At 37.3% G+C, this 15,244-nt stretch overlaps 1 protein-coding gene across 1 annotated transcript; it reads left to right on the forward strand.

The window, feature by feature from the left end:
- Nucleotides 1-9,222: 9,222 nt before the first annotated feature.
- LOC145676203 (uncharacterized) lies at nt 9,223-14,998 on the forward strand. Its single transcript, XM_081747124.1, has 3 exons — nt 9,223-9,676; nt 11,491-11,662; nt 14,858-14,998. Exons 1-3 carry the CDS (start codon nt 9,416-9,418, stop codon nt 14,917-14,919), a joined length of 495 nt encoding a protein of 164 aa, XP_081603250.1. The 5' UTR covers nt 9,223-9,415; the 3' UTR covers nt 14,920-14,998.
- The last annotated feature ends 246 nt before the right edge of the window (nt 14,999-15,244 follow it).

Genomic DNA, 15,244 nt, shown 5'->3' on the forward strand with positions numbered 1-15,244 from the left:
GGCTGGAAGTGGTTTGGAGGAGGTCTGGAGTCAAGTATACGCAAAAAACAGCATTCCGAAAATGATGCAGGGGAAAGCATATTCCAGATCTATTCGTGCTTTGTTCCTAACCCAAGAAGCACTTATAACAGTTTTTCTTGAGACACACGATCCTGATGTTAACAAGGAAGATTGAAAGGCACTCTATGCGCAATTAACTTCTTGGACAATAGGTGCTGATGAGATAGTGAGGTCTACTGCAGTCAAGAATTTAGCAAATACTTTATATGAGCAGCTGCAGAATTTCAAGGAACATGGTAGAACACAAAAATTGTGGATTCAATTCATAGAAATGGTACATCTTATCAAGATGTTCATAAAAGCAGAGAGAACTGGAGATTTTTACCTCCATCTTCACTGTGTGCAGCAAATACTGCCTTTTCTCCATGCCACAGGACACTTGAATTATGCGAAATCGGCGCATGTGTACTTGCAAGATTGCCTACATCTACTGAGTATATTACCCGAAGAAGAGTTCGACAAATTTATCACTAGAGGGTTCTTCACCATTCGCCGAAGTAACAAATTTTGGTGCGGTGTTTGGACCGATATGACCATCGAACAAGTGTTAATGCGGGCGATGAAAAGCAGCGGTGGGTTGACTGGTGGCAGAGGAATCACTGCATCAACTATCGCTACATGGGTGAAGTCGATGCCTGCAAGCTCCAGAATCGTAGAGGCAGTTGAGATATTTGCATCTATTAATTATGCTTCCTCAGAGCAACACGTAGAGTTACGTGATGCAAACCAGAAGCTAAATGCCAAGCACCTAAAAGTTTTAATAACTTGGTTTCGACTGCACAACCCTTTTACAAAACCTCCTCAGCTGTCTTCTCTCTCTACAGGTGTATTGGCTGACTCTACTACAAATTGTGACGAGGCCAGTGATATTGGTCTTTCTGCAATAAAAGAGATCGAAGGGCTGAAATTCAGTGAAATCCATTTAAAAAGAAAGTATACCGTCAAATCGTTAGCAGCCGTGACAAAATCTGTCACCATCCGAAATGACACCACTCACGTCAACCCCAACCAGTTGTTCCATCGCATGGTTTGTAGTGTGAGAACAGAAGAACATTTAAGAGAAATATTTAAATATGAACTATGTACATGCCCTCCCTCACTGTTCGATGAAGCTGGTTTGATGAGGAAAGGAACCAAGTCTTCAATCCTAAAAGTGTTACCAAGTGCAGGAACCAATCCACCTCCTGATGATGAGATGGCACTGAGGGTATCATATGTGGTCGATGGAGGGCATCTTCTACATCGTGTTGTTTGGCAACGCCCTGCAACGTTTCGAGTAATATGCCGACAATATAGTGACTATGTTCTCTCCCATTACGGAAGAGCTACTGTCGTGTTCGATGGTTATAGGAAAAAACTCAACACAAAAGATGAGGAACATCTGCAATGGTCTCACTCAGCTACCAACATAGATGTGAAAGTAGAAGACCACATTCACGTCACCTTTGGGCAGAGTGATTTCCTTGCCAACCAGAACAACAAGGAACAGTTAATATCCCTTCTGACATTACACTTGAAGGAAAGAGGGCGTCATGTGCTTCAAGCATATTGGGATGCAGACACTTTGATTGTTTCGACAGCAATCGCAGAGGCTCAAAATGGGATGGAGGTGCGAGTAATAGGTGATGATACTGATCTGTTGGTTTTGTTAATTACTCTTGCTCCCCCATACTGCAGCTTACGCTTAAAGATGATTGTGCCTGGTAAAGGAAATCAGTCAAATCAAAGTTACAATATTCAAGAAATGCAGCATGAAATACGGTACATGAAGGAAGTTCTGTTGTGTGTTTATGCCTTTAGAGGCTGTGACTCTGTGTCCTCAATATATAGGAAAGGTAAGACAGCCCCATTTAAAAAAGTTAAAAGTGATGAGGAACTCAGAAAAAATTGCTTATTTTTAATTATTCTAATGCACAGGCAGACGACATTGCTGAAGCTGGCCATGATTTTTTTCTATCTTTATATGATTCCCACAAGACACGAAATTTGGATGCTTTACATCACCAGATATATGTAATGACAGTTGCAAGACAGCCAGTGCAAGGTGAGTTTAAGTTAGCTACTCTACCTCCAACGAAAGCTGCAGCAAGGGAACATTCACTGAGAGTCTACCACCAAGTGCAACAGTGGAATGGATTCAAGAAAAACCCACTAAAATGGGGCTGGAAGAAGGTCAGTGGATATCTGCGTCCAACACCAACAACTCTTGCTGTTGCTCCAGAATGGTTGCTACGCTTCATCTCTTGTTCATGCACAGAAGATTGTTTAAGCGACTGTGATTGCCGAAGAAGTGCCCTTCAGTGCACAACCATGTGTACTATCTGCGCTGGATATGGATGCAGTAATACAGATTTTGCCACTGATTCTGATGCGGAAGAAGATGTGTTGACAGATGACGAGGATATGCAAGAATTTTCTGAAACAAATTCAGATAAAGATGAGAATGATGAAGAGAAATGAAAACTCTCTGTGCTTAATGCGTTAAGGTAATAATTTTCGTTTTAGGTTTGTCTAATTATATATCTTTTTTTTTGCTTTCCATACAGTAAACTCTAATTATCCTTGTAATTGGGTGGCGCGGCAAACTTATACCGGACAGTGCGCAAAATGGACAAAAAAGAATACATCTGCAAAAAATTTCTTTTGGACAATTTAATCGATCATTTGAAAACAGACACATGTTATGTGGAGCTACAATGCATACCTCTTCTTAATGTCAAATTGAATTGAAATTTACAGGTGTATCTCTACAAATAACATTATTACTACCTAAACAGACAAGTTTGTTGATTTGCGTTCTCATAAAAAAGTCCACTGGCTTTGTTTTTAAATGTTAAAATACCTTTTCCTTTTTGTGATTTTATTTTCCTACGTAGATTTTCTTCAGTAAAGAAGATCGCGGATAATCGAGAGTTTACTGTATTTGTTTTATAGGTGTCAAGCATATAGATTAGATGTCAAGGATTGTATATTAAAGTATTACTTATATTATGAATATGCTTTTGATCAACAATATTATCATTTTTCTAAACTAATTTCAACAACTCATACCAACCCCCCGCCCCCCTCACCCTCCAAACCCCGACAGTCTTTTGGCGGAGACTTTTTACCACATTTAAAGTAAAGTGTAATGAACAATGTGGAACACTCAAACCTTTGTTTTTTTGGATGCCCGGGTTCAGAGCTAATTTTACTGTACTAGAAAACATTAGGTAGCTTTATTATAACTCCTGTGTTTCCGCTTGCCTAACGCTATATTTATTTAGTATTTTTCACATCTGTTTCAGAAAAATGCCACGAAGTGGAAGAAGATAAACCTAGATTACATACAAACAGCAAACAATGATATTCTGCAAGCCGTAAAGATAGTAATAGAGAAAAAGAAGAGTATACGAGAGGTAGCAAGAGAACACAACATATCGAAATCAGCCTTTGCTAGACATATTAAAAAGTACAAGGAAGACTCAAATAGATATATGAAGAAAATCAATTTGTGGGAAACTCTCCTTAGTGCAATTAACTGGTTTCACTGGTTTCCCGGGTACAAATGGCCCGCTGCGAGGAGGAATTCGTTTGTTTTGAATTTTTACTTCTTTTCCACACGTCACATAGTTGATTTTACGTTTTAACACACCATGACGCTGCAAAAACTATAATATGACACTTCTTATCACCCAAACGACATAAGTGTATTAACCGCCTGCCCGGAACACCGACATATATTGCCACAAAAGTGCCGAAGCCACCCTTCCCCATCCTGCTTGCTCTGGGGTGAGGAGCAAGGTTCTAGAACACTCTCCCTCTCCATTGAGTTGTAATAAACGTAGAAGCAACGTGCCCTGGGGGCTTCAAACGCGCTTTCATTCGCTCGGCAATAGTGCGTGTGGATTAAGTATTGATTTGTTGTACAGAAAGCAGCGAATCTCACTCACGTGAGAGGACCAGTGTTCTAAAACCTTCCCCTAACTAAGCTAACTGAAGCTCGTAATTTGTTTGTGAACCATGGATCCGCTTCCAAATTACCCGATCGAGTCACCATAGGAAACCGGGAAAGGGGGCATGTGTTAATTTTAGTCAAAGTTTTGAGAAAATTACCGTGCGAAATGGAGAATTTGTCGTTTGTATGCTTGATTATACGTGAAGATGTATTTGTTTCATAAGTGATGATGGAATTACTTAGCGGAATGTTACAGCATCGTTGGATTGTGGAAGTTTCCGAGCGGTACGTGCTAATATTTAAGAACGACACTGCGTTTGTTAAATCGAACAGATATTGAAGGAGGTCCAGCAAAAGGTGAACTATTTGTATTTTCAAAATACAGGGTAAATAATCATAGTGAGTTTTTTTAGCTACAATAACTCTTAACAAATCTGTTTACACAGCACATTTAAAGAAATAAATAATATGGTATGTATTAGCAGGGTTTGAAGAAACCCGGCCCGGGCTTTTTTGAAAAAGCCCAACCCACCTGGGCCCATATGGGTTTTTCAGGTTTTTTCGAAATGTTTCAATGTCTTTGGGCTAAAAGTGTTAAAATGTGATTTATATTTGAAGATTGTCATTGTCACAACTTACAACAATTTTCTACTCACTGCTCTTTTGAAAAAATTGCCGTCATTTTGAAATTTTACATTAGATTCCCGAGATAATCTGTACAGCAAATTTAGTGTAACTCGTGCTTTTACTGTCGAAATTTCAACTTAAAAGACTGAAAATTGGGCTTTGTACCGTGGATACTCGCTGTTTTGAAAAAATGTCCGCCATTTTGATATTTTACGTTGGTATACCGCCAAAATCTATGCAGGAAATTTAGTGTGTCTCGTGCTTGTACTCTGAAAATTTTAACTTAAAAGGCCGGAAGTTGTACCCTGTAGTGTGTGTGGTAGAGGCAGTCAAACGAGTTGAGTTGCTTTTGTGTTTAACTCCCTTTCAGCAGCGAGGCTATATGAGACGGGACCTACTGATTAACATGGAATCCGAACCACATGAGCTCCCTCCGGGAACCAAACCTGGGTCTCCCACGCCGAAGACGCGTACACTAACCGCTTAGTCATGAAGGAGCTCGGCAGACAAACGAACAAATATACATCAAGTCATCCAGAAGCCTGACTGACGTTTGCCAAATATGAATACCAAAAGGGGTCTATTAATTTAAAACAAAGATACAATTCATGTTATATGAAATAAATAAATGTTTCAAAATGTTTTATATGAAATTAACATTTTCCAGCGTAAATGAACTTCCCATATTTTCTCCATGAGAATACGGACACCTCAGATCCCCCCTCAACTTTCCAACACAGTGCAATGAACTGTAGTCTGGTTATGAACAAAAGTATAATAGGCCGCCGTGGCTCAGTGGTAGAGCGTTCACCTCTGGTGCATGGGGTCCCTAGTTCGATCCCAGCTCGCGCCAAGTGAGCTTTGTGGTGGACAAACACCTTGTGCGTGGTTTTTTTGGGAATCTCACGTTTCCTCCTACTTTCTTCATTCCGTCATTTCATTCATTTCTCATCATCACCGTCACCTTGAGCATAGCAGGCATAACCGTGAGACTAAAACTAAAAGATTCAATTTTTTTTTTTTTCAAGAATATAATAAGCGAAAGTTCACTAAGCACCAGCTGCTTTTCTCTCTTCGTACCCTGCAATTAATTGTGCGGACTGAAGATGCCTAAAAACTTAAGATGTGCTATAAAAATGCTTTATAGGAAAACAATATGCAAATTATTTAAATCAGTGGTACAATCTGCCTTCAATATTCTTCTCGCGTTTAGCAATATTTATTTACATGGCTGTATTTGCCAAAATTACGTTCGTCAGTTTAATCTGATGAAAAGCTGATTTTTCTCCTTGTGTCGTGTGTAATTGTCAGGACCAGATTTACATTTTTCTAAGACCTGGGCCAAAGCAGAATTCTGTACCCTAGCCTCTGAAAAAGATTATAATTCTTGTTAACTTATCTAATGTGTTGCCGGAGAAAGGGTTAGTCATCTTCCCTGTGTTTGTAAAGGTAGAAACACTCAAAGCCATCTTTTTTCTTTTAATGTTCCGGAAATTATCCGAGTTTCCATAAAATGCAATGGAAAAAGTAACATTGCAAATTTCGCTCGCTATCAAGTCGGATTTCGCCCGCTATCAGGGTGGTTTAATAACTTCCTCGAAACTGTTACCTGCAACAGTCCACTGTTCATTCACTAATTACAGGATTTCCAGCCAGTCAGATTTTTTTTTTTTTTTTAACTTTTCGAATAAGCTGATATTGATAGCAGAAATGGAACGGAGTTAAAGTACGAAACATTTCCCTGTCACGACTAAATTTACGGGGACGCGGGACACTCGGGCCCAAAAACGGGACTGCCCCGTTTTTTACGGGACGTATGGCAGGCTTAAGCGTAAAATAAACAGTTTTATTGTTGAAGTATTCATTTCCGATCCTTCTGCGTTTAATTTCCCGAGCACTTCTTTCACGGCGTTGAACTCAGCACTTGAAATAGTAAGCGGTACATAGTCTTCGAAACCCCGAGCATTAAGCTTCTTAAATTTGACAAGAATTTTTACGCTATTGCTGGTGTTGATTCTACAGAATGCTTATTTGAAGAGTAGCAACAAATGACTGAACTAAACTGTTATTGTTCGAGAACCAAATTTTAGTTGAAGAAACTTGTGTTTTACATCAAAAGTAAGAAATAATACTAGTAGTTTTACTAATGTATTTACATGTGTACTAATAGTACCGGCACCTATGACCTTAAACCCGTCAAACGTATCAGTGATAATGTCCCTCGGGGTCGACGAGCATACTATTCACGGAAAATATTTTCGAAAGTACAAAATCGCTTATTTTACTTCAAATAGGCTATAAGCATAACCCATATATTAATTTGTTGTATAACTATCTCAAGCTAAGGTAAGTTTAAAAAAAAAACCTTTAGTGCATTCAGAACTTTATAAAGGTCTCATATTGAATGTTATTGTATACCTTAACATGAAAGCCTCTAATTCGCCCAAGGAAAGTCTAAAATCTGATGAAAATCACTTACAATGTGATCACCTTAGTTGTACCAACAATATACTAACAAATAGGTCAAAAACTCAGGTGGGTTTTAAAGTGGGTTTTTTCAGGTGGGCCCAACCCGAAAAAAACCACCGGGTTTTTTCGGGCTGCGCCCACTTGGGCAAACCCTGTGTATTAGTTACAAGTTTTCATCTATTTTGTCGCATAGGGTGACCCTGTCTTTTCGCCATCAATTCGATGCCATTCTTGATATGAACATACTGTTTGACAGTGACATAATCTGACGCGTTCAAGTAGTTCGGCAAGCATCGTATCGTTTGACACAGAATGGCATTCTAATATGCGCTTGTGGTTTTACAATTTATTAATATTTTATATTTTTTTTTTTAAAAAAAAAGCTTTACTTTCATTTGAAAAGAATTAAAGGAAGTCTGAGACAAATACCTCATAACCCTCTATACTAGCACCTATCCAGGACGCGGAGCCGCCTCCGCATAAACCCATCTTTTTTAAAGTTAATTTTGTGGACTGTCTCATCAGACCCTTACAGGCTTATGGGATATAATATTGCCATATTCTTCTCTGAGTACGTGGCCGCGGTGGCTCAGCGATAATGTTCACCTCTTGTGCGTGGGGCCTGGTTCTATTCCAGCTTGCGTTAAGTGGGCTTTGTGGTGAACAAACACCATGTTTAAGGGTTTTCTCTTGGTTCTCCCATTTCCTCCCACTTTCTTCATTTCACCATTTCATTCTTATCATCACCGTCTCCCTTAGCCTCGGAGAAAAGTTTTGGGACGTTAAACTCAATATTTAATTTCATTCTCTGAGTACAGGAGTCTTTGCTTAAATACTTCGGGTACTGAAGTACCATTTTTTTGTTGATATCTGAAAGTTAATAATCAAAACAACTTCCGCAACGTTATGCGAGAATTGGTACTATTGAAATGTAGCATTTTATTCAATACTAGTGTGGACAGCTTTTTCTTTTTTTTTTTATATAAAGCAAAACGGAACAGTAGAATACATTATCTGCCATTAATCGATTTGTTACTTTCATTCTTATTAAAAGTTCGTTTCATTCGTATTTAAAGTTATATAGCCTGATCTCTTTCATTATTACTACTACTCAGCTGATGATGTAGGGATAGTGTGTCTGGTTCCCAAGCATCGTTCGGTAGGTTGAGCGTGGGCACCAAGCTTGCTCCGGGCAGCCGTCTTGACTGAAGTTTTCCTAGTTTCTCAGTGCCACCAGGCGAATGCCAAAATAGTACCTTTTATAAGGCCATGGCTGCTGCATTTCAAGATCCTTGACCTTCCCCTTTCTCTAAGGATTGTATGCGTAAAGGACTAGAGAAATTGTATTCAATTCATTATTACTATCTCAATTATTTATATATTGGAACCAGAGGGAACGTGGGAGAAAAATTGTCGGAGCTGATCTTTGATTTGTAATCTTTAGTTGGGCCGAATGACTTCTTGATATGTCTTCAAGTTCCCAGGTGTGGCAAAACCAAGATGTCAACTAAATCTAATATGGCCGTCACTCAGGTTTAGTGTTTCTCTCTGTAACTTGGAGATTTAAAGCACATACATTGGATAAATCTCAACAGAACACATTACATATTATGCTGGGTCAACCAAAGAACGTTTGTTTGTTTTTCGTATAGTGTAAAAATTGAACTATTACATTGTGTTGGGGAATTCTGCTGGACTTCAGTTGGTCGAATTCGACCCTTAATTGGTAATCTCTAACGGGCAGGTTTGGCAGACATATTTCTGAAGGGCCCTATTGTGTTTGCCTGGCTACAGTATCTTTATTAGCTGTTGTCACTCGGATGGTTAAGCCATTTTCCTGTCAGCTCCATTAAAATATGCGTGGTAAAAATGTGGGTGAATAAGAGCCATAATGTTTTTTCTCGTAATAACGGTTAACCTTCCGATTTTGATATGCCAAATCCCTGTAAGTGCAAATTATTTTTTTAAGGAGTGTAAGTTACGTGATGAACCCGGGATCAAACCTGGGACCTTCGAGCATACGTCCGATGTGCTACCAACTGCGCAGCCAATCGATTCACTTCTCAACCACATAACTTCCACTCTATAAAAAGTTGTATACATTCTCTTTATTCTTAGTTCCCTTTTTTCTCTACGTAATTACATTCACCAAGCTTTTTGTTGCTGGTGTAACTTTTATTGTAAACTAAGATTATTCTATATATACAGTATATATATACCTTAGAAATCTAAAAAGGAACAGGGTAGTGGTAGCTCATATAATTTCACGGAATGTATACGCTTTGTGAACGTTACAATTTATTCAACTTTACACTGACGTAAATGAAATTACCTGTTGCAGGACATGAATCGTTTTCGAATCGACAGTGGAGTATTCTACAACAGTGGATGATAGATTTATCAAACAGTGTAAACAATCTGGATAAAAAGGTGAATAATATTCTAGGCAGTAAGGCTGTATCAGAAGAAGACGAGAATGACGACCATTTTGCTTCTTTGGGCGTGCTACCGTTGAAAACATTGGAAGACTTCCATAAGTTTGAACAACAGTTGAAGGACAACTCTAAACTCAGATTGAAATTGGTAAGCAACATTTTTCCTTGAATGTAGCTGTGTATATTATATTGTAGTTGGAGTTTATTCTGAGATCCTAATTCTACAGGTATTCACCTGTTCATCGATATGTCAGGCGTTGCTTTTTATTTTATATTTATAGGTTATACCTTTCTAGCTTGTAGTGAATGCTACTTTCTTTGATCTATGTTTTTTTATTCACTGATAGAAGTCATGGGGAACCTCCCCGATATTTCGTTCTCTCATACAGTCTGAAACTACTTGGCACATACATTATGTGCTTCTCATCTAATGCTGTGTGGTAAACCGTATTCCTCAAAGTACTGTTTACGTGGGCCTGTTCGAACCAGTTGCCCATGGTGGCTCAGTAGTAGAGTGCTCACTTCTAGTTTCAAGGATCCGTGTTCGATCGCAGCCCCTGCCAACATCGTGCTCGTGGGATTTATCGGGGCTTTCCCATTTCCTTCTACTTTCTCATTCCACCATTTCTTTCATCCATCCTTTGACGTCTCCTTCACCCTAAGCTCGCACAACCATGGGGAGCTAAACTAAATATTTCGTTTCATTTCGCTTAATTTCTTTTTGAAGCAATGATAGCCTTAAACAGTCGACGGAATCGATTGAAAGTTAATTTTAGAAGGTGTGGAGCGTTGGGTAATTATTCGCTAGGTTGTAAGTTGTAATTACTTTTATAGTCATCCTGATTTTTTTTAAAGTTTTTTATAGTTCCACGTAGACATTTCCGAAGTGCATCACTGAGAAGAGACGGGGGCTTAGTAAACCCAAGATTTTTTTTGAGTTCGACAGTTTCCACTATAGCTTGAAAAACAGAAGGGCAAAGATTGGCACGTGGGAATTGTCCAATCAAATTTATTAGTGCCTAATACATTATGGAATACTTCTATCTTTCTTTTGTAGATGCTAGTGATAACATGGGCAACAAGCACCATATTGTTGACATAAGTATTGTATATTATTATGATGATGATGATTGTTTGAAAGTTTGCTATGTCATGTAAGCTGCGTACTAGATTTTTACGAATAGAATTGGATCATGCTTATTTTTAGGCAAATACGATATTTTATTTCTGTAAATACTTTTAGTTTACTAGAAAAGTGAAAAGATAACTAATAGTTGAAACCTCTGTATAGTCTTTCTTAAACAGGTTAATGATCTAGCTTCTTCTGTTGCATGCTTGCAAAACCTGCAGAAGCTTATTCGGAAATAATTTCTCTATTGAAAATTTTTATTACATTACCGAGCTCCAGTTCCTTTACTGTTGCTTGAAAAGGGCAAGGAACTATCTCCGATTTTGAGTTTCTGCTGATGGCCTTCACTCGTAGTGATTTTATTTGTGCACCGAAAAAGAGAGAGCTTATATACCAGATGGCTCTACGAATAGATGGCAGAAACCTCTCTGTATTTTTTTTTAACTTGGTTCAAAATTTCAGAGAAGGAAGCTCATAACCATGTAAAGGGTTCTATTTATTTTCCATATTCTCCATTGTTAAAATCAGTTGACTGATTCGTGATTAGCAAATAATTCAACAGTGAAATTGTTGCAGGAATGAACAAAATAGAAAATCACAATACGCCACGCATTAAATCCTTTATGTGGATAGGAACAGCCTTCTCTGCAAGCTTATACTCTCTAGGTTTAAATTTGTAATATCCACTTTTGTTTAATGTGAGTGGGAAAAACACGTTTTAGAGGAAAAAGATAGTTCTTAATAAGACAACTTTAGTCTCTTACATGTAATATGTAAGCTTGTAGTTGCTTATTGTGAAAAATAGAAGCATTAAATATCTGCATTTTTTTCAGGTTCAAATGTTAACCAGTACTGGTGGTCGTGATGAGAAGACGCTCATCTATAATATGCTCCGACGCCTCTTACATGATGAATTGGCCCAGATGTTCACGTTAAGTGGGAGATCGACGAAGAAATTGGATAAGAAAGCGTTCATTGAAACACAAATTGGGAATATTGTATTACGTAAGTACTTTATATAAAATTTTCTTTATACTGATACCTATAAATCTCACTGCTCCGATCGGACTACCTGATGAGGTTTCCCTTTGTCTTTAGTTCCAGCAGACGAATGATGGGATGGTAGATTCTGGGACTCTGCCTGTCCACATCCTTCCCTTCCCTTATCCCGGCCTGAGCCTTAGATACCCAAGAGGTATAAATACATTCTTTCAAGTTTACTTTGTGAATATGTCTAAGATTTTAAAAGGTGAGAGCAGTAAGCTATAAATAATATGCATTTTCAAATTTTTGAAAGATTTTGCAACTTTGTTATGCTATCACCCACATCGTATATTGCACCAAGACACCAACATGGCAATTCTTCATTAAGATGTCAGGTAGGTGTTGCTGAAAGAAACTGAAATAATTGCTGGGAGTAAATTAACTTTGGAACATCGGTGATTCTTGACGCTATATTCGAATTATTGAATTAGGCAGCTGTTTAGCGTGATTTTATTTTAAATAAATATTGAAATAGTTGTCATGACTTATGACTTAACCCTCGTATTAAAAGAGGTTCCATAAAAATATTAAATGTAGTTTTAAAATATTTATATAGGATTGCGCTTTACTCACCAGAAGGAAGACATTTTTCAGTTTTACCTATATATTGTCTGTTTACCAGAAATGTGGAAATATCTGCAAATTTGTGTAGCTATCAATATCGGGCCTGATATTTTAGTCGTAATTTTTAACAAGTGACAAACCTGTAAGACGAGTCAGAGTTTCTTTCAACAAAATGTGTCGTTGGAAGTTTAAATTTTTCCTATTATTTTTTGTTACTTTATACGTAGGACGACCTTTGGCTCTTAGAAGTTGTCTGTTGCCGTTTAAATAAGTTTTCGGGGCCAATTTACTGCTGAAATATTCGCTTGTCGCCTGCGGTGACGTTAGGGTTGGGAAGTGCTTTCTCCCATGTACAACAGTGATCCGGTAACTTACCTTGATTCGAGGCTTTGTTTGCCTTTAGAGGCGCGTCAATATTGTCACTAACGAAGACGTAAACACATCTGCTTCTAACTCGAAAATACGAATTTGAGAGAAAAATCTATATATATATATAAAAAAAAAGTCCGATTATCGAAATTCAAGAAAAAACTTGCGAGTTTTTCTCGCTTTTAGAATTTCAAATTTGATCTTTCTTTGAAAGATAGAATCGTGGGAAGCGCTCTCATATAAATCAAATAATAAATCTTTATATACTAATGATAGTGCTCTCCATGCTTTTCCCTTCGAAAGTTTTTTTTTAATTTTTATTTTATTTTTAAACTTGTTTTGCATAGTTGTTTGTAAGAATTTAGATTTTAATTCTCACAGCCAATAGAACTACATATTGTATGAATAAATTTTATATTTCTTTTTTCGCGCTATAGTTTACAGTTTGTAAACTGCAGCAATGTCCGTGGTGTTTACCTTGTATTTTTCATTTAAGATGAGAAAAACAAAGGGATGGAATTAACTCCATGTCCAAGCTGCTTTGTACAATATGAATAAATAATTCCAGATCTTTCTGTCCTTACGAAAAAATGTGAATATATTGATGTAGTCTTGTTCATAAAACTTCGTCCTTACCAGTGTCTTGCATTGCTGTGTATACTCAAATACAATTTTTTAAAATTAATTATTTCTGTTTTGAGATGCGTGTAAGAAAGTGTACATTAGTACTACTGATGAGAAAGTGAAAGAAAACATAGGCGATTGGCTGCACCAAGCTAAAACTAGGTTGATTAGGCTGTAAGTAGTATGCAATTTTATAATTGATGGGTTTGTAAATGAAAACTAGATTTTGGGTTTCGTAAAAGGAAACTAGACTGGATATTTAATAGATTTCTTAATCGCGTCAGCGACTGATAAATCCCTGTATTATAACGCAAATGCCACCTATAATGCAGCTCTTTATTACACACTTAAAGAAATCTTTAATAATTGTCAAATATCATATAAGGGTAATACGTACTTCTGCTTTGTAGTAAAAGTTATGCGTTTCGCTTCTTTAAGCTGATTCGTTGAATGGCTCGAGGGCTGATTAGAAACGCAGTACATCTGTTTGAAATATTGTCGAGGACCCAAGTTTTGTCCTCGAGTGTACCAGCTAGATTCAGAAGGATGATGAAGTCGGAGTGTAGTACTGAAGTACAAGATGGTCATACAGGTGTCTTGTTTAGAATTGAATTTAGAAACAAAAGTAACAAGCAGGACCTCTTTTATCAATTTGTAAGAATGAAACGGAAACACACTTGAGAATAGGTGATTGTTTGAAGACAAAGAATATAGTAAGCTGACTGGACATTCATGGAGTCACGTTTAGGTTTCTTAAACTGAACATTTCAAGAATACAAGACTCGGAGAAGAAACTATAGGTGACGAAGATAACACGCGACAGTGTTGTCCACCACAAAGAAATTATTAAAATCCCTGAAAAGGACACACAGGGGCTCATTCTGGTTCATTTTGCTCACTCTGACTCATTTTGTTCATTCGCGCTTATTCCCCTCAGTCGGATTCGGATTCTTAAGATCTCAGTCTCTCTACACCAAACTACAGTCTCTCCATATCCATTTATAACCTGTAGCAGTACAGTAAACAACTCTATTGAACCGAGTATCTCAAAAAGCGGATTCAACGTCTTTACCGCCGATGCAATGGAACAGCAGACGTATAAGATACAAAAGATGCCAGTGTTTATTAACCCTCAAGAAACCTAAACTGTGTACTGAATGTCTCATTCCTTTAAACAATTACACGTTCTAAGTCTCAGTTATTAGAAATAATAATCACAGTCTTTAATCACTCACTTCTCAAACAAATCACCAGAATTTAGAGAAAAAATATCCAGCCAGAGAAAGAAAAAAGGTTTAGTTTGTATATAATATATTAGATTCGGGATAGCGTTGATAGATACTACTTATATAAGATTTAAGGTAAAACGCTGAGATAGTGATGAAGATATTGCACAAGCTGCGTGGGTGGACAATATAACGTAGTAGGCAGTATTTCTAGTAGAACACTCGAAATATAAAAGTAAACTCCAGTAGACACCTTGATTACAGACATTGTGGAATTAATAAAGCGAAAACTACTTTAAAATTAATTTAATGATATATGTAATGAATTTATAATATAAGAAATTGACGGTTTGCATTTCCTTTTATATTTCAGTAAGGAGAAGCAGCAAAAAGAGGAAGCAGCTGCAGTTGGTGGGGAACAAGTGGAAGAATTAACGTAGTATTTTGAAAAGCAAATTTTGTATTACATATTTAGCCCATGGACGAAAAAAAAAGTTAACTAACAAGGGCAAAATATAATTAATGAAACTAAATTAAGTGTTGTTCATTTATATTATTTAGAATACTTTCCTTATAATATTGAAGTATTAATTTCTTTTATGTTTTTTTTTTAATTTCCTTTAGAATATGAACACGAACCTATAAAAGTCGAAATATTTTTAAATAGCATGAAAAGAGCTAAAATCACCGGGAAGCATTCCAGTTTTCACCCTCCGACGTGTGCTGTTAAGTTAAAAAAGTATTTCTTGCTGTAACGTAA

The sequence above is a fragment of the Thermobia domestica genome, chromosome 18 (assembly GCF_964235325.1).
Source record: "Thermobia domestica chromosome 18, izTheDome1.hap1.1, whole genome shotgun sequence".
Lineage (NCBI taxonomy): Eukaryota > Metazoa > Arthropoda > Insecta > Zygentoma > Lepismatidae > Thermobia > Thermobia domestica.